General features: G+C 39.1%; 2 protein-coding genes across 7 annotated transcripts in view; one reads left to right on the top strand and one right to left on the bottom strand.

Annotated features, from left to right (window-relative positions):
- Window positions 1-206: 206 nt before the first annotated feature.
- Window positions 207-3,019, bottom strand: LOC140947979 (DNA damage-regulated autophagy modulator protein 2-like). Its single transcript, XM_073397209.1, has 2 exons — window positions 2,290-3,019; window positions 207-1,145 (listed from the first exon to the last, which is right to left on the bottom strand). The coding sequence occupies exons 1-2, from the start codon at window positions 2,650-2,652 to the stop codon at window positions 687-689; spliced, it is 822 nt and encodes a 273-aa protein (XP_073253310.1). The 5' UTR covers window positions 2,653-3,019; the 3' UTR covers window positions 207-686.
- A 4,757-nt stretch (window positions 3,020-7,776) lies between these two features.
- Window positions 7,777-25,077, top strand: part of LOC140947977 (stAR-related lipid transfer protein 13-like) — a 43,124-nt gene continuing 25,823 nt past the window's right edge. For 2 of the 6 annotated variants that reach the window (XM_073397201.1, XM_073397200.1), the window contains exons 1-3: window positions 7,778-8,001; window positions 17,204-17,265; window positions 23,351-23,503. In XM_073397201.1, coding sequence (XP_073253302.1) covers window positions 7,869-8,001; window positions 17,204-17,265; window positions 23,351-23,503 — 348 coding nt within the window. In that variant the 5' untranslated portion in view covers window positions 7,778-7,868. Of the gene's footprint in view, window positions 8,002-10,487; window positions 10,692-17,203; window positions 17,266-21,242; window positions 21,406-23,350; window positions 23,504-25,077 lie in introns of those variants that run through there. The other 4 variants (XM_073397203.1, XM_073397204.1, XM_073397202.1 and 1 more) reach the window with 4 other exon arrangements.

Genomic DNA, 25,077 nt, shown 5'->3' with positions numbered 1-25,077 from the left:
GTGGGGCGCCACCCATTTTTTAAGGGAAAAGCCCTGGGGACGAGGTTGTCATGCAGAGCTGTTACCATGATGGTAATTGAGAAAAATTCCTAACTTCAAAAAATAAATTATTCAGCCGTTCAGTCCACTCTCTCTCAACGGACACTTCTATAAAACGGGTACCTCTCTAAGACGGACACCTGGTGTTGATCGCTGCCGTTTTTCAGTCATTTTACTGTAACTATAAGACGGACAACAGACACTTTTGAAACCGTAAACGGACAGTTGAGAAGTGCTTTATGAAGTGAAAAAAAATTCAAAACAAAAATGTAGGTGCTCTACATGACAGTAAATTGGAAAGTGTTTGATATTTTTTAGTCTTGCACCTGTTCCAGTGTATACTGTTACGCTTTGAGACCACGAAGCCGTGAACGTTTGCTTGTAAAGAACGTTTGATTGCACAGTGAGAAAAAAATTCCACTTTTCTGTTACAATGTTCCAGTTTTAGCTGAGTCGTTCAAGTTAAACAGACGTGAATTCATTGCGAATAGGTTCAGCTTTAAAATTACAGGTGTCACGTCTCTGACCTTCACTCCCATAAAGCCAGACACCTCTTTAAGACACACAGTCGCCGGTCCCGCAGGTGTCCGTCTTAGAGATCGAGAGAGTTGATTGTATGCCAAATTATAAATCAATAATCAATGTAATTACTCTTCATCACCACTGTCTATATTTGCATACTCAAGCAACGGGCTGCTTTGACGATCCTGGACATATTTCTCACTGCATTCTACGTGCAAAGAGATCTTCTGGAATTCCTCGAAGAATGTGATACCAAACAAGCCAAAGCACAGTGCTGCGATCCACTCACTGACATTGCTTAGAACGTGGACGCTGTAGCCTGGGTCTGAGGGCTGCCAGTTGGCGACCACGTGAGCAGTCTGGTGACGAAACTCTTCGTACGCGAATATTTCCGCCACAAAAAAAATCGAGCCGAACGCGGTTATTACGCATGTCAGAATGAAGCGAACTGCAAAGAGGAACTGGGAGTTGATTCCCAGCTGAGTTAACTTATAGGTGAGACAGCACTGGACCCAACAGTACAGAGCACCGCTTCCAAACAACAGAACCGCGCCAGCATCGTGCACGTAAATCATGTTGTCTTGCTGTCAATAAAAAGATATTTATTTATTACAAATCTATGGCATAAACTGACAAAATACAATTTAAAAAAGAGCCAAGGGGTAATCCGTAAGGGAGTCCAGAACCCCACACAAAAACAGATCACCTGTAAGCTATATAAATACCGATAAATAATACAAAAAATATTACAAAAATACAAAAAAAAAATTATGTTAAGTATAAAACATAAAAATGATATATAATTTACTAAAAAACATCAAGGAACCAAGTGCTAATACTTAAGAATCTGAAAGGATTTTCCTAGCTTTAGACTTAAAAAATATTAACATTACCAGAACTTAACCTGACAACGAATATTTAAAGGTAGCTGGTTCCATAAATCACAAAATTTGATTTTAAGAAGCTATAATTATAAGAAATTATTTAAGAAATTAGTTCGGGCATATTTCTTTGTTAGGGTTAAAAATGCGGAGTTAACATGTTATGGGCTCTTGTCAGATCATGTAATATCTAAAGAGAACTCTTAAAATATAGATTGAAAGTCTAAATATTAACCGATGATGCTCTGCAAGTCTGGGCTTTTGACTGAAGTAAAATTCAAGCCGAGAATTTATTTAATTCAGAGACATTTAATGGAAATAACTTAGTCAGTCTGCGGTGTTCATACAAGGGCCTTGACGGCGGTTATCACATTCCAGAAGATCGTGCTGAACCCATACCTTGTTTGCGTAATTAAGTTTACACTTAAAAAAACATAGCATAATTTGCATTTTGTAAAAAAAATGGATTTTTTTCTGTCTATGTACTACAACTAGAAAAAAAACACAACAACGATTTTGGTTAAAAATGAAAGTAATTTTTACTTTATCACGGGATTTTATTTGATCGGTTTATAATGAAATAAACTGTCAATAATGTATTTGCTTATTTCAATCAGAAAAGCCAGAAGGAGCAAAAGGTGAGAGCCGGCTGAAATGTACATGTACAACTAAAAAATTTGTGGTTTTCTGATTAAAGGTATTCCAAAACTTTTGTACAGTAAATAATAAATCAACACGTAAAACACAATAAATATCGATTATAACAAGCTCAAATTTAAGAGGGAAGGCTAAACGATAAGTTAGTAATAACAAAGAATCTCACAGGTAATAGTAAATTGGAACATACCTCGTTGGATGGAAAATTAGCAATGATTGTACCGCCAAACACACTGACAAGGCCACAACCTAAGCCAACCTTGTTCAAACGTCTGAGAAGAAGATCTAGCGAATCCAAACCTTTTGTCAACATTTCAAACTGCAGATAGCGAACAAACAAACTGAGTGCCATCAAGACCATAGAAAAATTAAAAAACTCGGAGAAAATGTTCGATTCGGGGACCCGCGCGCCCGTGTCGCTTATAGCGGGTACAAACGGATAAATGTGATGTTGCGATACAGCAATACCGTAGCACATGAGAAAAGTAAGCGAGGTGAAAATAGCCCATCCAACCGGGAGGTAGCCATATCCGAAAGAAAAGTCACTGAACATGGCTCGTTGAAATTCTTTGTCGTTGCCGAAAGATAAAATCGTTTGAATCTACATCACCAAGGTTTTCGCCTATACAATCCACGGCAAAGTCAGTCAGTCTGAACTTTCTTCAACAACCCTCACGGCAAGTAATTACTTGAAAAAAATAATAACTACTGTTTCTGTCCCTTTCTTCAAATTCTGTCCCGGTTTGAGTTAAAGCACAGAATTCGAAAGGAGGCGGAAAATTAAAAATTCTCTTATGCAAATTTGGGAAAGTAACAATAGCCGACTTACTCAAGACGAAAGCTCTGATTCATTTGCAATATTATATTCGACAGGAAGACTCATGATTGGTGCGATAACTCAGGTTGGTTTATAATGCGCAAACAAGCTTTGACACAATGACACCCACAACAAGAGAGAAATTCTCCAGTAAATGTCACTTTCAATTCTATTTCCCCCTCCTTCAATACTCTGTATTCGTTCAAACGTAAATAAACGGGCTTCAAATGTTTTTACGTCAAATAAAATTTCTGGGCATCATCTACTCATCTTTATTGAAAATGCGTCGACACTGGCATATGCATTGTCGGAATGAATAATTTATTCGTTCTAAAAATTGATTTTGATGGATATTGACTGAGATGTTTTAAACAAAAAGTGAGACGGACAATACAAATTACAGCTGTTTCATGAAATACCTTTCACAGAAGTACAACAAAAATGTACAACAAAATGTTGTTCATCGACACCCTTTTCAACCACAGAACCAGGGTGGTAGACAGACGAAATATCCTCCAAAGAATTGAGGAAAATATATACTTTAAATGTACGGCCACCTTGGCCATAAAATGTTTCGTAGGAATATCCTCTTAACTAACAGCGGGCCTACATCTTTTCCCTTTTTACATTGTCTTCGTCTCGTGGAAGCAATTAAGCAGGAACACAGACAACGGGGCTTTTAACATTTTCTTATACACCTAACTGAAGAAATGCTGCAGTCTGAGAATGTATAAATGCATAATCCTTTAATATTCTAACATGTTTTAATTTATTTTCTTATTTCGCAAGCCGGAAAGCGGTTGCACTGTATATAAACGTAATCAAATTAAAAACGTTGGGGAAAAATCTGATTTATTGAAAAAGCATAAACCGAAATCGATCCTCGTAAACGGAGCAAATGAAGGCAAAAACGTGTGCTAGCTTTTCATCCCATTTTTTCACATGTCGGGAAAGATTTGAAGATCATCTCTATGCATGCATGGTTTTGAAGGTATAGCGCTTAGTACGAGCGAGAACACGAAAATATTCGAGTCACCGCTCTAGTCCAAAATTGATCGCGTTATACCAAAGTCTTGTCAGTTTTGCTTTTTTTTTTCAATGTTGATCGCCTTGAGTATGTAAAAGGGCAAGTCTAGATCCACAAAAACGCAGAAAGAAACTAGGCCTCCTCAGATCTAGCCATTTTCATTCATGACCTAATAAGCGTGGTCAATAAAATATTTAATATCTTGGGAGAAAAAACTAATTACAGTTCTGTACTGCAAATCGATTCTCGAAGAACAGCCAGAAATAAGGAAACAAATTTTCACCAACCGTTTTAAAAGAAATATTTCCTGAGGCCAATCACAGCGGGCCACAATGTTTGCTTCGAAGCGAGTGCGTTAGCTTCGCGGCAGCTGCGGACATCCATAAAACCATCAGAAAATAAACGTCACAACCGTGATTATTTTTGCGAGCGATATTTTGCATGAAGCATTATTATCAGTTATAAAAGTAAGAAAATCATATGCAGCAGATACCCCTGACTAACCCGGCAAAATTTACGGCAAGAAATATTTAAACAACTTCTGAAAGTCCTCTCTGCTAAAAAGAACTTCAACCTAGAAATCGAGACCACACTCTTCTTAGATAGAAGCTCTGGATGGGTTTAAGAACGGCCCAAAGGACAGTCAAGGCAAAATATGCTCGCTCATATAATGGTAGGTTTCGTTATATCGTATATTGTATTTTCAGTTTAAAGGTGACGAAGAATATCGTGGAAAAGATGATTCTTTTACATCTAAACAAGCACTGGAGTAAATCACAACGGCATTCAATTTTGCTAAACATGTGCGTTCTGAGTTCGACACGAGGGATTTGAATAGAGAAGCTGTACAAAAGCCACACCACAACTGTCTATAACACTTGTTTTGTAGTTCACACCTTTGAGGACATGACATAACGTTTACTTAGTTTTGGCGGCTTGCTTGGTTCCATTATCTTCACTGGCATTACAGAGGGAAAACAACCAGGGATTTATTTTAGAAACGACATGGCAGTTTTCATTGGCGATTAGTTTAGACAGGCTTAAAATGGAGTTGACTTGCTTTATCCAATGAAGTCTACTGTATGAACTGAGAAACAAGTCCGAACAGGAAACAAACCACGCACTGCTTTGAACCTGACTGTTAAGGGTTGGTTAAATTATTCGACGGGATAACATGTTAATCATGGTCACAGATCAATACTGTGGCTCCATGTCTCAAACAACACAGAACCGATCGTTCCCCATCGGTGACTCAATCATATTTATGGCATCGTGTCTGTCCGAAAATACCTGCTTTCATGTCACTAAAACAATGAAAATGTTTCGACCTTAGGAAAACTTGGCACGGTACTGACTTGATTAAAAAGCTCCCCCGAAATCTTGGCCTGTTGCGTCATGTATTTTATTTTTGGCAAATGAAGTAGGGAACAGAATGACAATTACTACTGCTAACACAAACTTCCAGTAGTAAGGGGGGGGGGGGGGGGGAGGGAGTCACTCAATAATGTTTTATATGGAAGGCTCCTCTTCGATGTCCAATCTCTTACCGTTTTATATATACCATTTTTGACAGAAAAGGCGAATACCCTCTTATGACGAATAGTACCCTTTACACGTACTGCCGCCTGTGAGAATCATAGAAAATCAGATTTAATAAAATTCTATAGATAAACTAGAGACAAATCCACGCAGTCGCCATCAACAACTATTTAAGACTATAAATACGCTGGCTTGCTATTTATATGACACTTTGCGTAGAGGGTTCCCCCATAACCGACAGCGTTAACGAAGGTTACAACAAGTTCAAGAAGTTGTTCTCCAAATGGTTCATTTCATTACCAAGGCTTCTATACTACTTAAATAACAACGGCCCGTTACTGCACGAAAACTAAATTTGTCTCCCACGTACAAATAACGAATTAAAGTACGTGAAAGTTGCACAATCCTCTTTGAAGGATTTGTGAAACAGATTTGGCTGCATATAAGCCCAGCGAGTATTTGGTTTGCAAATGAACCATAAGCGGATTCTGACAGCATAATCTAGAATGTAGTTTTTAAAAAAACTCCTAGAACAAGGGTGCAAAATACGCTCTAAAACCAAAACAAAACCATGACCCCGTAGAACAAGGGTGCAAAATACACTCTTAACAGCCAACGAATCTGAGTAATAAAACTATTATAGTAAAACCAAGTAATAACAGAATATTTTTTAAAGTTTTCTATTTTACTTGAAACCGAGGGAATTCTAAAACATATTTGCGCATCGATAAGTAACCCACTTAAGTCATGGCTTTCTCTTTGCCTCATAAGTCTCCGCTTTTACAAACAAAGGGGATTTCTGAACCTTCCAAAGTTCCGCAAGTCCGACTGAGTGTCATATCTATCAGGAAAAAATCAATCAAGTCAGCTAGATCTGTGATCAATTGTAACTCCAACTATTCTGAGACTGTATATGAAATATTGAAATATTGCCATTCAATTTCGAAGATCCTGAATAGGAGAGCACTGAATTGCGTAAACAGAATAGTGGTGCGTAGGTTGATTCCAACTGAATTCAGAGTTTTCCAAGTTCCGTCTTTTTGGAGTCTAGACTGAAGAACTCCCCTGATCTCACAATGTGGGCATGTGAGAATGCTCATTCGGTGTCTTAAAACTGGGGTTGCATATCTCCAAAACTGAAGCAAATTTTATAATTATTTTTATTGTTGTTAATTATTATTATTAATGTTAATTCTTCCTCTCTTGGCCGCTTTTCGGCGAGGGACGTAAGAAATCTAGGTGGTATTACTAGGTCTCCGAAACAAGCTCTGTTTCCCAAACGTTTAAAGGTGTCCGCGCCCAAATTAAATTAGCCCCGTAACCATCCTCGTTAAACTTTTGCAAATATTTTCTCTATTAATGTTACTGTTTCAATTCTTCTTAAGATAGGAATCCTTCTCACAGTGTGTTGCGGGTGTGTTTAAACCTGTAAATGTTCGAAAAGGCTAAACATGCAACTTCCTGTACATACTCAAGGTCGTCATTTTCTATTTGGAACATTAATTTCTTCATGGGCACGGAAGATTGAGTAATCCAATCAATTCCTTCGTCTTCCCCTAAAAATATTATTATTATTATTATTATTATTATTATTATTATTATTTTAGCTGTTTATTTTGTTTAAAAACAATGCAGCTAAATTCAGGCGAAAATTATTGTGAGGAGCATTCGAAGTGAAGAAGCATTGTTCTTTTGATGGCTGAAAAGAAAGGATTTTAAACAAGCATAATAATGTCACCTCTAATATCCGTATGTAATTAATTAGAGGTTAAGCAAACAAATAATAAGTGACCATGACGTCCTTTGTTCAACGTACGTATTCTACATGGGAATGAAAATTCACTTAATGAGTCCCCCTGAAATCATTTAATTTGTGTTTGAAACCGGAACAGTCTTCTGTAAAGAAAACAATTAGAGTGGAAAATTATTGCTGGTTGTTGTTTTCATGTTGCTATTATTTTGCAAATTTTTAGGAAAAAACAAAAACAAATTAAGCTGCAGATTGATCACGTTTAATTTTGAATTACGAAATCAGTTTTTTTTTTCAAGAATTTAAAAATGGAATAAAATATTAGAAAAAGGATGAGCAAATAACTAATCAGTGCTAATTGGTAGCTAAATGGGTTGCTAGGCCATAACAAATCCATCAAAAGTTTGACCACACATTGCTACATTCCGTCAATTACTAACAGCGAGTCTAAACAAAGTATCACGTCCAAAGTATTTTAAGCATCCTTTGTATGGCTAATACCACGTCTGAAGGATATATATTAGCCAACCTGCGCACATCGCTCTCGACATTCAAGTTTAACTGGCACGTACGCGATACGTTGCGGCAGTCAGAGTAAATAATCACCGAAAAGACATCGAAAAAACTGCGTTCGTCATGTGTTCTCTATGGTGCATGTTTTTCACTCATAAAATCCACCGACTCAGCCGATCAAGTTCTTACAATATTACGGCGCGACCACAAGAAAGCAAAAAGCGGTTTAGCTTCAGCCGGAGAAAGTCGAGTAAAGGTTAGTATTAATATCATGTTCCACCATAACTTCTACACTGCTACTGAACGATCAGTTTCAAAGAATCAGCTCTAGCTGGTTTTCTTTAAAGCCACCCATAGCGTTACAACCCCCGTTTAAAAAGTTTTGTTGATGGTAAGTTGGATTCAGTTTTTCAATTATGGTCAGTGCACCCAATGATCTTCGTGGTCATGTTGTATTCTGTGATGATCTGTCTTCGATAATGAGAAGGGAATTCTTCAGTCCCTTGATATTAAAATGTGTCGCCAGCTAAAAGTATTTCCCTTCTTAAAGTGGCATGGTACAGTAGTGTGGACAAGATTTTTTGATCTCCACTGAAGTCAAAACCAATGTTTTCCCCGCCTGCGCAGGGCAGCATTTCATTAAGTTATTTTTATCCCATAATCGTCATTTGAATATCGGTCACCTGCTTGCTATGTTGATTTATTTTCCAACATGAAACAATTTGCTTAATTCCCTACTATTCCCAGTGTCTAAAATCACTCTATAACAGCAGTGAGCGCTCAAACGAACGATAGAGACTCAAAAACAACCGATCATAGAACTACTGACAAGGATTCATGTAAAATCTAAAAACAGAAGAGTACTTACAGAGTAGGTGAACTGACATGCACTTGCGTCGGAGCAAGAGTTCTTCAGGGCTCTGTGGGGTTAGAGAATCATGATCAGTCAGTTTATACAGTGACTATGATGACGGCCGTAGTGCGTGCAATTCGCTGTAACTAAATTCTCCCTTATTTTGACTGGGTTGGGTTCATGAAAGTGAAGACCCAGAACTTGGCGCCATTCCAATGTAAAGTACATAGCAATTATATACTCACTGAAAGCTAATATTTGTTTTTATTTTTTGAGTGAAATTGTAGCATCTTCCTCTAAAGTTGTAAAGGGCCACTTTGGAAAATTTGTACGAGAGGGAAGTTTCCGGATGCACCGATTCAGCGAACAATAAAAAGACTCTAAAAACTAAATTCGCGGAGAACCGCAGTTTTAGTATTTTAACATCATCGATTGGCAAAATATTCTGTTTATATAAAATATATTAGTCACAAATTTACGACCTGGTAATGAATATAATATACGCGATCGACAGAGAAGATGTTTACTTTGAGTCACATCAGTGATCTAGTAATTCATCTTACAGTATTACGACGGCAATGTGACAAATAAATTAGTTTGACTTATATTCCTACTGTAACACTTTTTTTAACTGCTTTGCCTCGATATCAATAGCACAACACCTTTTTTTCGGCGTACTTGTCAGTGGCTTTTATTTGAATGATAACAGTGGAAGATGTGATCCAAAAAAAAGTCAATAAGAGTGACAACAACTCCCTGAGCTGGCCGCTCAGTTGAAGACTACAATCCCCGCCAAAAAATCCTCCAAACATCCATGAACTTCCCTTTCCCTCTGCAATGTTAGAGGCAATGTTGAAATATGATTGCAACGTTACGCGACTTTAACAACATTGCAAAAGGGAGAAGGGAATGAAACGGAACGAAACTCTCCAAAGTGTTTCAAGGTTTTTGCCTGAGATTGCAGCTTATCGCTCGAGGAAGTGTAAGTATAACTAGCATGCGGACTTTTGATTGTCTGTCAAAACACACGCATCCCCGGGCTTACGTCTGCGGGTAATGGGCTTCCTTCCCAATATCTATCGAAGCCTTCCTTGTTTTATGCTGTCAAATTACTGTCTGAGCATGAGAGAAGGGGACTGCATCCGCTGGCCACGCATGCTCTGAATACCTCGACATTTGAATTGCATTAGTTCCAAGTTTCATAGGGAGCGAGCGGAAATGTGGATTTCTGTTCGACTGACTGAATACCCGAATTACTTATTAATGTAACTTCTTTTTTATTTTGTAAATCACTTAGCAAAACAGGATAAAAGCCACACCTGAAAGGCTCAGTGATTTAGCCCACCTGAGCAGCTACTTACAGCCCTTTAGTTCAAAAACTTTCCCGCCGCTGAAGTTGAATTAGGAAAGCTCCTTATTGGCCAAAAAAACTCCAATGCAGCAATACATAAAAAAACCAGGTGCCTGAAAAAACTACTTTTGCTTTCTACTGGTTTTTCAGAAAATTTTCATCTTTCTTCTTTTTGTTATTCAAGTTTACTTGGCTCGTGTATGGAGTATTCTTATTAATACTACTGCATGATCATACCATTGTTTCTTAGTTTTACAGCTTTTTGAAGCCGAACAGCATGCATTTAATACCCTATTTTCAAATTTGCACTTTAAAAGCTCCTTATTGGCCGACAAAATTCTTGACTATGCGTCATTTCGTGACATTTTGTTTACTCAAAAGGATTATCAATTATGTCAGCTTCGACGGATGTAGTGGCTAATACTGAAACGAGCGACGGCTAAGAGATGACGTCAATCAAACTATACTATCTGCAGAAATATGTTAAACACGCCGTATGTGCCGTATTTTTTTTAAAAGGACGCAAATACCAAAGGGATTATGAACAAAGTCTGTGCATGTTGCCGCTTGTTCCGCTGCTTTTTCCCACTTCGTGGGGATCTAAAGACGTTAATGAAGGTTCTCGTATGGATTTCCGACTAATTAATGTGATCTTCAGTTGGTGTTAACTGCAAATTACGGTATTGCATTCAGCACTTCCAAGGTTATTGCTGATAAACGGAGATGATAACTTGATAACGAGGTATTTATAACTCAATACAAGTTTATTTCTGTCTTTTCGGTCAGGAAATAGTACCTTAGTAGACAGTATCGATTTGACTGGTTTTATCAGGAACTCAACCGCAATGCTTATTGGACTATGGGGTTATGAAACTAAAGTAGCGCCGATATCTCTTTTCACTCCGAATCACGCTCTGATGAAATGCGAGTGATTCCAATGAAACATTCGAACTTGTACAGCTATTTCACTCTAAGTCAAAAGGCTTTTAAACACGTACAATTTCCTTCTTGAGCTCAGCCTTTTCGAGACGCTTTGATACTTATTCTTTTATAGTCAAGTATCTAATGTACCCCTTGTGGAGATCTGTTGCCGCCGATTTGCACCCTTTAGGAAATGTGCAGAACTAATGTTATGTCGCTTCAGTTTTGGAGTTTGGGCGAGCGACAGGCTAGGACCATAAGAATTCTTCCTCGCCAATCTCCTTGAGTCTGACTAGCATTGCCGTTCCTGAGTTCTATTGCTGCAAGCCCAGAGTCCTCCACCAGAGTGAATATAGGTGGTCGTTGGTCTTCTTGTTTCTCCATGTTGTGGCTGCCACAATAGGAACTTTGATGCGTTCCTCTTCTCTGTGTCTGACGCAGTGCCATTCTATTCTCATTTTCCTGATCTTCCTGGAGCCAGGAGCCGTGTCCTATCCAGCAAAAATCACCCATAAACAGTACGTGCAGGATATGTCTATAATCCTGCATGCGTAACAAAATGTGTAATGTTTATTTTGGGGGCTCACGGATTTTAATTTTGGGGCTAAAGGATTCAACGTTCAACTAGTGAGCCCCAAAAATTAAACATTGCACGTACATGTACCGTATTTATTCGATTAACCGCCCTGGGCGCTTATTAAATTTTTGGACCTTGAGAGTGGGCGCTTATTCGAGGTGGGCGCTTATTCGAGGCTGGGCGCTTATTAAATTTTTACCATTTTTAGCAAGTGAAGTATGTTTATTTTACAACAAAACAATAAATGCTAATAACAAAACGCGAAGAAGTAACAAAGCAGGGTTTCTGTATAATGCTCTGAAGGAAACTCCGTCCTCGGGGAAGTTCTAATTAGAATTTATTCACTCAAGTGTGTGGGGTGGGGGTGAGCGCTTATTTGAGTTCGATTGGCAGGGGGAGGGGGTGGGTGCTTATTCGAGGCTGGGCGCTTATTAACTTTTTCTGCCTTTAGGATGGGCGCTTATTCGAGGTGGGCGCTAATTCGAGGTTGGGCGCTTATTCGAATAAATACGGTATATATTTTGGGTGTTTTTTAGCTGTTCACACCTTTAGAAGAACGTGATGATAAAGAGTAATGGAAATTTGCTCTCACGACCCTCTGCTCTATCTTGTTGTACTCCCCGATGTAGGTCTGTGTGATCACTTGGTGTGATCAGAAGCAGCCGGTCGGAGAAATAAATCTCAAGTTGACAAGATGCTCACGTTGCTTTTTGCTACTCACTGGTGATCATTAAAATAATTTTTGTTTATTCTCGGAGTTTTTAAGCCTGATTCGGCCGTGGCCATTTCTCCAATGTTCAAGTAAGCCTGCGTAGCAAGCGTTTCCAGTCGAGTATTTGCGCGAAAGTTGGAGCGAGAGCAAAAAAAATGGAAATTTGCTCAAGTCCCAACTTTCTCGACGAACTCGAGCGGAAACGCTTGCTACGCAGGCTATCTTCAAGTCCGTTCGTCATCTTGGAGTATTCGTCTTTTTTTGTTTTCAAATTCCTCTTCATCTGTACTGGTTTGTTAGAATGAATCGCTGCTTAATTCGAGATCGCTTGACATTGTGTTCGGCTGGTCCTTCGCAATAGCTGCAATTTCGTAACTCGACCCAGTCCCCTGTACCTTTTCACTCCAAACGTCATCTCAACTTAAGAATTGAGTACTTAAAATACTTACAGTCAAAACAGGTGAAGCGTTCCCGTTGCTAACGAACTAATAAACTCATTAACAGAAAAATGATCGTTTGTTGATTCAATAATCCATTCATAAAATGAACGATCCAATATTCATATTTACCCTCGATTCCATAATCGAATGTTGATTCGATTACTGTTTTTTGAAAAACTACACTTTTTTTTCTTCGAGTCGAGTGCGGACGAGTTCTGAAGTTCAAACCCAAACAAACTGTTTGCAACGGACCTGACCTCCTAGAAAACACCATAGTCAAACTGAGGTCAATGTATGTGCGGTAATTGGTGGATTTCGATCCTCGGCCTTTGTCAATTTTTTTGCATTTGCGGTCTATTGTAGCTGTTCTTTTGATTAAAGGCAGTTAAAAACGCAAACGTAAACGGCAGGAAAAGGGAAGCAAATGCAATTGAACTCAACAGACAAGAATAAAGAACAGGTAGATTTTGTTCATGAACCAAATCAAAATTTAATTATTGAATCGAGGTCCAATTTCACTGTTGGATTATTCATTTTATGAATGGATTATTGAATCAACCAACGAAATCATTTTCCATTGATGAATTCATTAGTTTGCTAGCGACGGGAACGCTTGACCTGGTTTGACTGTAAGTTTATAACTGAAACTGTTTCCTGACGTCTGTTGCTAAAGATAACAAGGATGGATATGGATTGAAACTTTTAATGCCATGCCTACTGAATTTTCACCAAACGTTATTATGGTTAGTGCTCCTTAATGAAATTTGTTTGATATCTTCTTCATCACTTTGTGTTTGGGTAAAGGCACTAATACGTGATGACTTCAGCACAGAATTGACTAAAAACCGCAATATCCTCGTGACATAATCCCTCCACAATTCCGTAAACAGGACCGCGCGGAGACAGCCTCGTCCCCAGGGTTTCTCCATTTTTTTACGGGAAAAGTCCTCGATATGAGGTTGCGCGCAGAGAAAGAATGCCATATTCACTAAGAGATACAGAACTTTTCCAAGGCTCTACAAAGAAATTTTATTTATTGCCTCCAACTCAAAAAACTTTTGGCTGTGACTTAAATAGCTAGTCAATTTTCTTCAGTATCAGCTCACCTCTCACCGTTTTCAAGCACTGCGGCACGGAATTTTCATAATTAGAAATAGTTTTAATAAATCAAAGAGGAAAGGGTATCTTCCACGAACAGTGTTGAAGATAGCAACATAACACGAGTGAATCTCATCTGTATCTGAGAGAACATTAAGAATCGAGTAGTACTTTCTTCCTCTGGCAATAATACAGTCGCAAAGCTGACAGCCTTATACCAAACCAGACCAAAATTACTGCAAAGACTATTCTAAACCAAGGGATTTTATTATGTCGTCTCAGGACTGAACACTAAAACCCAGTCACCAACCTCGTCCCCAGGGCGCTTTTCTATGGCTTTGGAGGTGGGGCGGGAAAAGGCCCTGGCATCGGCGGCCGGTCACATGACCAGCAAACAAGCGCTCGGGGGACAAGGTTGCCGAGTCACACCTGGACAATAGTCCCTGTGATTTTTACGCGCTATATTTCCTAGACTACATTGGTTAATGTCATTAATACCCCGGCTGTACAAAGGTGCATGGCACCCATTCCGGAGTAGGAAGGGAGCTCTGGAATTCGCTTAAGTATTCAAGTGATTAATAGGTGCATATCGTTCAATTCTAGCCTTATGCCTTATGCCCCTTTTTGTAGCCTTCTACGCAAAGGTTCCTCAGGCTTCGTCACGTGGGGGTCGCGGTCCTACACATGGAAACCCTTAGAACGTCTGCGTGGGAGGCCAGCCATGTTGAGAGTGACCTTGGAGGGTCATGCTGACCACCGCAAAAAAGGGCGTGAATTAAAAACGGCAAATACCGCCACAAATCGACCCAAACGTAAAATACCAGATCCCCAGGGCACGTTTGGATTAACGTAGTATCTGAGTTCAATAAATGGACTCATATCCTCTCTACTCTCCTCAACCTTCCTTGGCTTTCAAAGGCGCAAACTGAACCATACTGATGAGAGAAATATCACTCAGCTTCTGTAATGAGCTGAACTGTCCAAAATTTTCTCATTAAGTGTCATTTGAAATATGTCTGAACTGCATCAATTTACGTTGAAACCATTGACGCAACGCTGAGAAAGAAGCCGACAATAAATAGCCATTCATTGTTTATCTTTTTTTCCGAGGTCCTACAAAAATAACATTTTAATTATTTGATTCATTTCCCTTCTAAAACCTTGCGCAAAAAACAAATACTATCACCTGATTGACTAAAATATGTCACTACGCGTTAATGGTTTTTGTCTGCAAAAATACGCATTTTAATACCGCCAAACAATAATACGGTCCAATCAGATCAGAGGGAACTACTTTGGCTCTGCAAGTAGACAAACATTTTACATATCTTATTATCACTAACTTATATCCGGGGCTCTTCAAGTGAATGTTTTAAGGCTGTTAAGGGTCACTTGATTTTACCATTTTAATTAACTCAAAATCAAGCACGGAATTTCGCTCACTGTAAGAAACGGAATGAAACCGTGCAACCGATCGATCACTAAGTCATTCTGTCCTCATGATTGCGAACTCTGCAGCTGACTCGAGTTCTGACGTGGCTGGCTTCTGTCGGTTTGAAGGTAAGAAAAACAACAAACAGAGCATACTTGAGAGGTGGAATTACTAACATCTTCATTCCTAGAGCTCGCTTGAAGGTTGAATTCTTCAACGGCTGATTTGAGTAACATGATTATGTGAAATAGCGTAATATGCAACGTACCTCAAATCCGATGACGGTTTCTCTTTGACTCATTTGGGGAATTTAAATGGTAAACTCAGGGATTAGATCTTTGCACTTGGTGTCTTTGACTAAAAGTAAGCCTGGCCGATATAAAAATCTCGCTTAAGTGGATTAACTGTGACTAGTGTAACTAAGAGGTTTACTCCGTTAAAATTTTCTGCGATATTTCGAACGCGAGGTGAGAAGGATATTACCGGACAAATCAATCACTAGTTGAACACAAGTATTAATAGTTTGATTTAATAATTACGCGCCTGCAAGCTCAGAATGGCAAAGTAAGGAATTGGGTTTTAGTACGATGAGAGAAGTCTAGCTTTACAGAGTGAAATAATCTTTTACCCACCTTTAAAAGCAACTTCATTTTCGTTGTGTTGCAGTATGACCCAAACTAATGCGAAATGCTGACAGACGAGTTTGCAATTGATGGTATAACCTTACACTATGTTTACAAAAGACTGAACCTCAAACGGGAAAAGTGCAAACATTTTTAACAATCTTTCATTAAAATTCCTTAGGAAACACCCATGTATCTCTTTAAAAAAAGGTGAAGACTGAATTTTGAACTAAAGGGTTTTAGAACTTCCACCGTGCTCTATTGACGTCATCGAGCTCTGACATTTCATTAATTTAGCCCTGGAAACTCCTTCACGCAACAAATGAATGTGAATTACCTTGTTGAAGAGCTGTTTTTCACTTTAAAAAGTGGCATTCTTTGTTCCAAGTCAAAAAATTAAAAGGATATTTGTCGCCTATTTGGTTTTTCCGTGGTCAAGTTATAACCATTTTAGTTCTAACTAAACAGTATTGCAAACTATTGACGAAAGAGCCGTTTAGTTAAATGGCCCGGCCACACCATGGAGTCTTATCCACAAATTAAAAGACTCATTATTTCTCCATAAATGACCCTGGGAGTTAAAGGGGCAACCATGTGATCGACTATTTCATTGTCTTTTATGAAGGGACGTGCAATTAATAAAAAAATCCACATCCCCTTCAAAAAAGACTTAATATTTCCAAGAGCGAGAATAATAAGGAAACATAATTATGCACTTGAGCGCATGAACAGTTCATTGACCACGACCAACTTCCTCCTAGTCTGTTAAGGATGTGAGAAAAATAATTATCGGCTTCTTTCAGGCCCTACACGAGAATAGTTTCTTATATGAACTGTCCTGACCGGTTGACAAACTTATGTACCGTATAAATGGAAAACTAAGTTCGGTTTCACTGTTAGGACTAAAAACGGAAATTAAACAACTATAAGTCACTGGGATTACAAGCTTTTATAAAAGACGAGAATCTGAAGTTGTAAAACTACACTTCCGATTCTGTTTGACCTTTATTGTCTCATAATGCGTCACCAGAGGCAAATGCCACGGATTAAATTGTATGCTAAATAATAGTACGTGAAAACCTGCTAACAATGTAGATGAAAGGCTATTTCTTTGTCATAACTACTCCACTGAGAGGCAATCTTACGGTTGCTTGCCATTGCTCACTTTGCACGAACATCTCTCACCTTTTTTGCAAAACAAATGTGGATAATTCACCTGTAACCCGCAACGGTCATACGCCGATGTCAAGTATTCAGATCCTCTTGTTTAACTCAGTTTAGTTACAAAATTATCGTGTTAATAAGCATTTTTTATTCCAATATTCCTTTTCATTTTCGGTTTCACGTTTGGAGTCTTTCCCAAAAACCTGCCAAAACAAGCATGATGGATCTTCCGGCAAACTGAATACAGAAAGTGACCTTTATTTTTCCTTTATTCTTATCTTTTACAGCCAGCTTGTGTCGGCTGACTCCCTTCGTCACAGTACCGATGAGTTACATGGACATCCTTTCTGTGAGTATATTTGCCTACCAAAAGTAATTGCGCAGTAGGCCATTTCCGAGTTCCTCAAACTCTCGCTTTTAACCCTTTAAGCCCCAATATCTACATACAAATTCTCCAAACTGATCTCTATACATTTACTTTAAGCATTAGTTAAGAGAATTTGATAAGAGATCAAAGTATTTTCTCTTAGGTGATCATTTTATTAATTCTCATAACCTCATCTCATGACAATGTATGGATATCGTTAGGAGAAAATTGCTGTTGGTCACTATTGGGACTTAAAGGGTTAAAGCCAGTGGAGTTGGGTGCAAAACCTTTGCCATGAACGTAAGTTACACCTGAATGACGATAAAACTTATTTCCATCATAACACTTTGCGCTTCCTCCATTTTTGGAAAAAACTCGGCAATGGTCTATTGCGTAATCCCCTTCCTTTTTATTAACAAGCAGTGCGGTAGACTGCAAAACAGTCCGTATTTTTGCCTATTCAACCACGCGCTAGCAGTCAAACAAAAGGTCCGAGGCTGAAAGCAGAGAACGAGACTGGGGAGAGACGCTTTCCTCTCGTCTCACACGCCCTAAGGCGCTTCGTGCGCGCAAGACTCTTACGCCACGCTTTACCGATTTCTTTACTGATTTTACCAACTGTTTTGCAGTCTAGCTGTGCGGTGACGGACAAAAACTGAAATCAGAGTATTTCTCCCAGTATTATTATAGTTACTTAACCTGACTCGAGGCATTGTATTATCTCTCTCAAACGGCAGAATATCATCTGCCACGCGTCTTCCCCCAATTTTTGAGTTCAGATCCTCAGGTCGTTGTGACGATTTTCATCAGGGGCATCTGTAAGTCAGGATAACCAAAAAAAAAACATTCTCGGAGCATATATTATAAGCCCAAGTACCACTTTACACATTACATTTCAAATTTTGTGTGGTTAAACTAGTATAGCTACGCTTTTCATAAATGAGCACCTATTAGTATTCGAGCATGAAAGTACTATTGCTTCCTTAAGCTTTCCTGAGCATTTAACCCTTAAAATCTAGTAAACGTGCAAAAAAGTAAAATCGCATAGAGAGCAAAAACCACAAACCGCTTCGAACTTTTGCTTCTCTAAGCGTTCCTATGCATTATTGTTTATCCCTTACACTGTTTTTGGGTTAGGTCGCGCATGGAAAAAGAACTGGTACCTAGTAAACGTACAATAAGTCTCGGAAATCCCATACAAAGTACAAACCACAAACCGCGAGAATCATCAAGACTTTACAGTCTCAGCTTATAATTCTAGATCTCAAATCGTCTTCCGAACAGATATTTTCCGAAAATTGACGGTTGGATGCTCCTGTTATAATTCTTCAAGTCACTTCTTTTAATACGAGAATTCATATAAATCCACTCAAGGCCAACACCGAACCTTCGTATACTCTTTTGCCTACGTCAGTCGGTCAGCGGTTCATATTCTCGCCATATAAATTTAAGTTGGTCGTGACACATTACCAACTGTTGCGTGACAAGTATTCAGAAGCATTGTCCCAGCAGGGAGATATTGGAAGTTTAGGATTGTCTGCACCTAACAAATCGGGTGGGCTTATTTGTTTGTCTGTTTTTTATTCAATTTTACGTTCCTGTGAGTCGCCTTTCACACAGTACAGCAATTCGCAATTCGTGAGAACAGACAGGGGAGACAAGATACCACTCAGCTGTGACATAGGACCTGTTCTCGAGTATGCATTGTTCATCAAGAAATTCCTACGAATAATTTTTAATGCTGACGAGTATTTCGAGATGCACATCAACTGAAGCAAAGCAAGTTCATAGAGCTCATAGGTTGGTATTGAATATATGATAGTAAGGGGAGGGTTTAGATCAAGGCATTACTGAAGTTTTGGCCTTTCTCTTTAAACCAAGAAGACAAAGCCTTGTTTGTTAAGAGTGGAAAGCCAATACAGAATCAATAGAAGTATGCATGTACAGTGACTATTAAATCGTAAGTTGATCCTTTTGCCAACACGAACATTGCCGGATAAAGGACGTCACTGTGCTTTATAATTACAGGCTTGCTTTTTTAGTTGTAATTTGTCGTATACGAGAATACTTCGAAGGACTTCAGGCTTATCACTCTCATAAATCTCTTATATTAGCCATCCTCGTCCCGCATTATCGCAATATAGCATTCCTCTCAGTCTCCTCCCTGCTACTAAGGTTTTGTCCACACAATTCAGGTCAAGCCGGCCCACGCTAGTGTCCACACCAGAAAGAGAGGGGCCGGTGAAATTTAAAACGGATCACTTTGGAGAAAAAAGGAAAGAAAAGTTTGCAGGAGCTACTGTAAAAAAAGGATAGAGTTTTTTTTCGAGTTTTATAACAAAAAGAAAGGACGAGCTAGTGAATGTACAGCTTTATCTCTCGTTGTTCATGCCTTAGAAAGGGAATGATGGTCCAAAAAATGAAGCTGCGCAGCGGTTTTCTCAGCCACAAAGTAATCATATCTCTGGCCTGCTCACCATGCACGTGTATACATGTACCGCACAACCACACCAAAGGTATGTGGCTTAGACTTCGAGCAGTCTCTTTTTTTTTTCAGTACGCACAGTCAAGCAAAGCGCGCAAGAAGCACGTACCAGTCCCACTGAATTTATGTTGAAAAGCCGTCTGTACGTAAAACGCAAGCAAATAAAGAGTCTACAGCTATTTCGAGAAAGGTTGTCGGAAAAATGTGCACGCGACAATCCCGAAAGGTAATATGGGATATGATCAATACTCTGTTTCTGACGACTGTACCTGTCGAACCTACTTTTGTTGCTTTCCTTTAGCACTCGCAAACACATTTCCATGGCCTTTCGTACCAATTCTTTCAAATTTCTTTAAAGAACAGTGAACTTAAAACCACCAACAATACCTTTCGGGATTGTCGCGTGCACTTTTTCGACAACCTTTCTGAAATATCTGTATACTCAAAACGCACGTAGACAACTGCACTTTAGTCGCTCGTTTCCACGACTTCATCACTCGAAAGAGTCGACTTGTGGGCAATTCTCACAGACAACGTAGCAGTTATTCACAAACCTTCCACAAGAAAGATCAATTCTTACTCTTTCATGAGCGAAATGAGAACTTACCTTAAAAGCCTGACCTAGCTGATAACTACAGCCCTCCCTACTGCTTGGACTAATGTGGTGGACAAATATTTCGCCAGAAACAAAGTAGATCCATTTTGTATTTTTTCCCTAGTATCTTTGCGATCACTGTGTATTTTCAGATCATTGCAAAGGCTTATTTTGAAGGTAAACGAAACTTCCGGCCTCTACCGTGTAACTCTAAATATGAGGTAACCGCGCGATATAATTTGGTAAACCAAACTTCCACACATTATAAGAATGCAAGTTACTTAATGTGCGCTCACTTTAGGAATTACCACATTTTATAGTTTCTCTTGTCAGTAGAGGTTTCCCGTGCTACTGCTCTACATCACATTACTTCAGTAAGGGCGATCTTTTCTCCGGCCGCTATCAATGACTAAAAGAGCGGAAAGACCGACTCATTAACACCGCTCCGTTACAATAAACAAACCAACATAATAGTTTATTATTCACAGCCGCTTTGAAAAGTCTTTTTCTCTGAAATTATTTTAATATTCTTTATCAAAAGGAAAACCTGGTCCGCGAACAAAGCAAATAAGCCGCCAATCGATTAGCCGGCGTATTCTCGGTTTGGGCGTTTGCGGTAATTGCACCTAATATGATGATTAGACGCGAATATTTTAGCTTAAAAATTATTCCGTAAGTGATTTAACATCACCTCGGCGTCACAAGAACCCTGCCAATCACTTCTACTACTCTCACAAAAATAACCTTTCAATATTTCCTATGGAGATCAATATTTCAAGTAGTATTAGCCCTATCAATCGTATGCTTTTCGTGACTGCGGTCCGCCCCTGTTGAGATTTAAGGGAGTGGGTGGTACAAATATCGCACGCTTGAGAGCATTTTCTCGACCAAAACATTAGTCATTCTAGACTTCCAAGCATTTTTAATTCGAGTAACACCGACAATGAAGGCTGATATAGAATTAACGCGGTTTGGTAGAATCATGAAGACGGATCTTAAAAGAAGACGGCACATGGGTGGTACATGGTTGCTTATGTTAGATGTAAGTGCTTGAAATTTTCAGTTGAGTCATCTTTTAATTCTATACCGCAAACGAGACATAAATACCGATACTCAACAGTTAATTTCTTCACTGCATTATTTTTGCTAATGACTTTTTCTACATTGTCAGCCTTAAATTTAAGATTAACGCTCTTGAGATAATTTTCAACAAGCTATCTAAACGGGATTCATTAAACTAATGATCTAAAAATTGCGGGCTAAATAAGACAAGACAATCTTACAACGTGTAGGTTTCAGCGATACATACAGTTTAATGGAGGATAGCTTCTGTGTATAACTCAGTCGTCGTTTTTTAGATTAAGTACTACTAAATCGTTGTCTTTGTAGCTGAAAGATGCGTTACAAACCACGCTGGTTATAAATCACGTATAGTCAACTCACTGACAAAGGTACGGATTATAGGACTTTGCCGAACTGTAGAAGCCGAATATGCAAGCTCTGCTTCAGTTACGGGATGATAGCTTCTTTCCTAAATTGCTCAACAGCCGTGGTACAACTGATAAATTGGCCCTGGGTAAGGGCATCTTGTGGCTAAGTTTTAAAAGATAACAGGCTTCTACAACAGTTCTAACTTAGCTATGATTTAGTTAGTATCAGTTGATTTTTATAACAAATCAAGGTCATGTTTTTGAACTGAAATTAACCTCCGCGCCGACACTACTGACATGCATGAAAGAACCCGGCATGTAATTCCGATCGTTGGTGCTCGTTGGGACGAGTCTGATGACTTAGGGTTTCAAGAGAACGATTGTTAGTTTGATACCAAAAATACCAAATTTATACAATTCTCAACTTTTGCGGAAATGCGGACAACTATAACTTATTCTTACGTTTTCCGTGAAACGGAAATCAGTGGTTTGGATCCTTTCAGGGAGCGCCGATTTTGTTAAAGCAGAAAAACCACCAAAGTGTCTCTCTGATATAAGGCAAGTTCCTCCTGAATCTTAAAACTCTTACTAAGTTGGTTGATCATGACTGATGGGTGACCGTACAACCGGAGCAGTCGCCTGAGTAAATTGGAAACAAGAAACCGCCAAATCCACTACGATTATCGTCTAACTAGAGATTAAATCCAAATTTTACGTGGGGGAGTCCGACACTCGTGGAATCATGCACAGTGTAATGAGTATCATGTGAACTACTTGTGACATCACTTAGCTTAAAAAGAAATGACGATGCATGACATTTACTTGTGTCCACACACCCATTCTGCTTTCTAAAAAGGCCTGTTTTTATTTCACATTATTTTGTTATGACTGGGAAAAGTCAGTACCTAATTATTTTAGTTCTACGATGGAGTGCTAGTCTCTCTCTTGATCTTGGGCATCAACCGCATGGCCAGCGTATCATCGCGGGTATATGGGAAAGCGGAGGAAACCGCAATATGCTGATATATTTCCTGGTTGAGCAGTTACATCACGTGCGTGCACCAAAGTGTAATGTCAGGGTCGCTATTAAATAGGCTCCTGGTAATGTCAATTTTGAAGTGATTTCTAACAACAATTAGAGAAAAAGAAACGATATGGTAGATTGAAAATAAAGCCTTTATAGTATCTCAAATTGTATATCTTTTATAGCCTTGGCTTTCTTGTACTGAGTTCACCGTTTCGAATTCAAGAGGGCTCTGAACATTGCTCGCTTTTTTAATTTCTTTAACTTCTTCAAATTTGGCATTTTTATCATGTTGACCTTCCACAACAAAGACTCGGTCAAGGAGCTTGTGTTTTTTTATTGAAACAAACTAACGGTTAAGATGTCGCACGCAGGCTTTTTCTATGGTAAATTGTTATGGTTTTACAATGATCAGGCACTTGTTCGTCACCGTTTGTTGTCGTAGTGTTTGTTCCGGCACCGCTCTTTCGCTCAGGTTCATACTTTGCTTTACCATTAATTTCTAAATAAGCTTGACCGATGTTTTTCCTTAGAGAATGGAGGTTTCATCTCTGGAGGACATTCTCACAACACCAAACTTAAATAACTGCTTCCAAGCGGAGGATGAAGACAAGGGGAATGGTTCTTCGGCACAGTCTAACAATGCATTTGCGCTTCAAGGATGCCCGGACGAAAACGAAAATGAGGTATTTCAAGAGCATCCAAACCTTTCAACTGTGACCCATTTTGATACGCAGGCTTGTTAAAATACACAATTAACTCCAAGATAGGGCTACCCTGGGTGCCAGAAGTTTTTTTCTCGCGTGCGACGAGGAGCTTCGTCGGCCGCAGGCCGACCCGTCTTCGGGCGAAGGCCGGAGACACGAGCGGCGAAATCGCTTTTCGCGCGGGTCACTTTTTTAAGACATGACCGAAACCGGAAACCGCGCATGAAAAGCCTCTGGCACTCAGGGTAAGATAGGGCAGTCATAAGAAAAAAATAAATCTTAGTATAAGGGATTTCAGTCGCCCACCACCAGTCTTCGATAGTTTCCTTTTAGGCTGGCGAGTACATCCGCCTTAATAACGTCGGTTTATAACCGTATATTCATTTCCAAGTCACATATGCACTTTACGCTTTCGTTCCATTCAAGCTGTGACTCAGATAAGCTCTAGTGACATACTGGCTGAATCCAGTCCACATTTGCTTTCCCCTTCCCCTGCCTTTAATAAGTCTGTCATATTGCATTCTACACTTTCAGGGTAGAATGAGGCTGATGAGGGAAGTCACATTTTTCTTTAAAGATAATGGTTTGGTTTCTCGTAGCTTCCATGCTTGATTAGTTTTCCGGATTGAAAAGAGTTTCCCGTTCTCTTCATAGTCGGCAGTTGTTGCCACAGTAAATTTAAAGAAAAAATTAAGAGAATGCATCCAGTGTGCCGTTAGTACCAACTTCCTTTTTTGGGAGCGTTTTCAGAATTCCAAAAATGATGAATTATAATTGTGGCCTGAAATGTTTTCGAGGCTTTGCATACTCATGTCTGTCAGGATAGAAGGGTTCATAAGCTGTGATGTTCCAAATTTTGTTTATTCGGATGCAAACTACCAATGTTCTCGTAAATAACAGATAAAAATACACATCGGGCATCCGATATCCGGCTTGTTAAAGCTGCAACAAAATGTTGTGTTTCTGTTTAGGCTATGAGTGCTTAAAAATACATCAATAGTTACCTGCTGGATAGGAAAGGCTCCAGTACTGAGGCCATTCAGAAAATAGGTATCTGGTCACCTCGCCACCAACGAAATCCCCACCAAGAACAGAACCTAACTTAGCACTGTTTCGAACCTTCATGAACGGAAATTTCTTAACCGTTACTTTATTTTCATATTTCAAAGAAATGACTAGTGGCTGTGAAACGCTTCTGCCAGTTTTTTAACTGATCTCTCAAATGTCAAAGTCAGGTTACATTCACACTAGAGTATTTTAGTATTTGCATTATCAAGAGCATAAGACGTTAGAAGCAAGAATCGTCAATTTAGGATCGACAGATTTGTATTTGGGTCGACTTTAAATTCGAATATGCTTGGCAAAAATCGTAGGTAAGTAATCCCACGAATTAAACTGTGTCAATTATTTCAGTTGGGGGCGAGTCGACCTCTTGGTGGCAAGATGGTTTGGTCGCGAGATGACCGTCGTAAACCAAAAAGTATTTAAGTTTGAAGATAACCTGTCTATATCGCTAAAACCTCCTAAAGTCCTACCTATCTACATTTTTGACA

The sequence above is a fragment of the Porites lutea genome, chromosome 9 (assembly GCF_958299795.1).
Source record: "Porites lutea chromosome 9, jaPorLute2.1, whole genome shotgun sequence".
Classification (NCBI taxonomy): Eukaryota; Metazoa; Cnidaria; class Anthozoa; order Scleractinia; family Poritidae; genus Porites; species Porites lutea.
The sequence above is the reverse complement of the archived record's forward strand: the minus strand, read 5'-3'. Positions and strand labels throughout refer to the sequence as shown.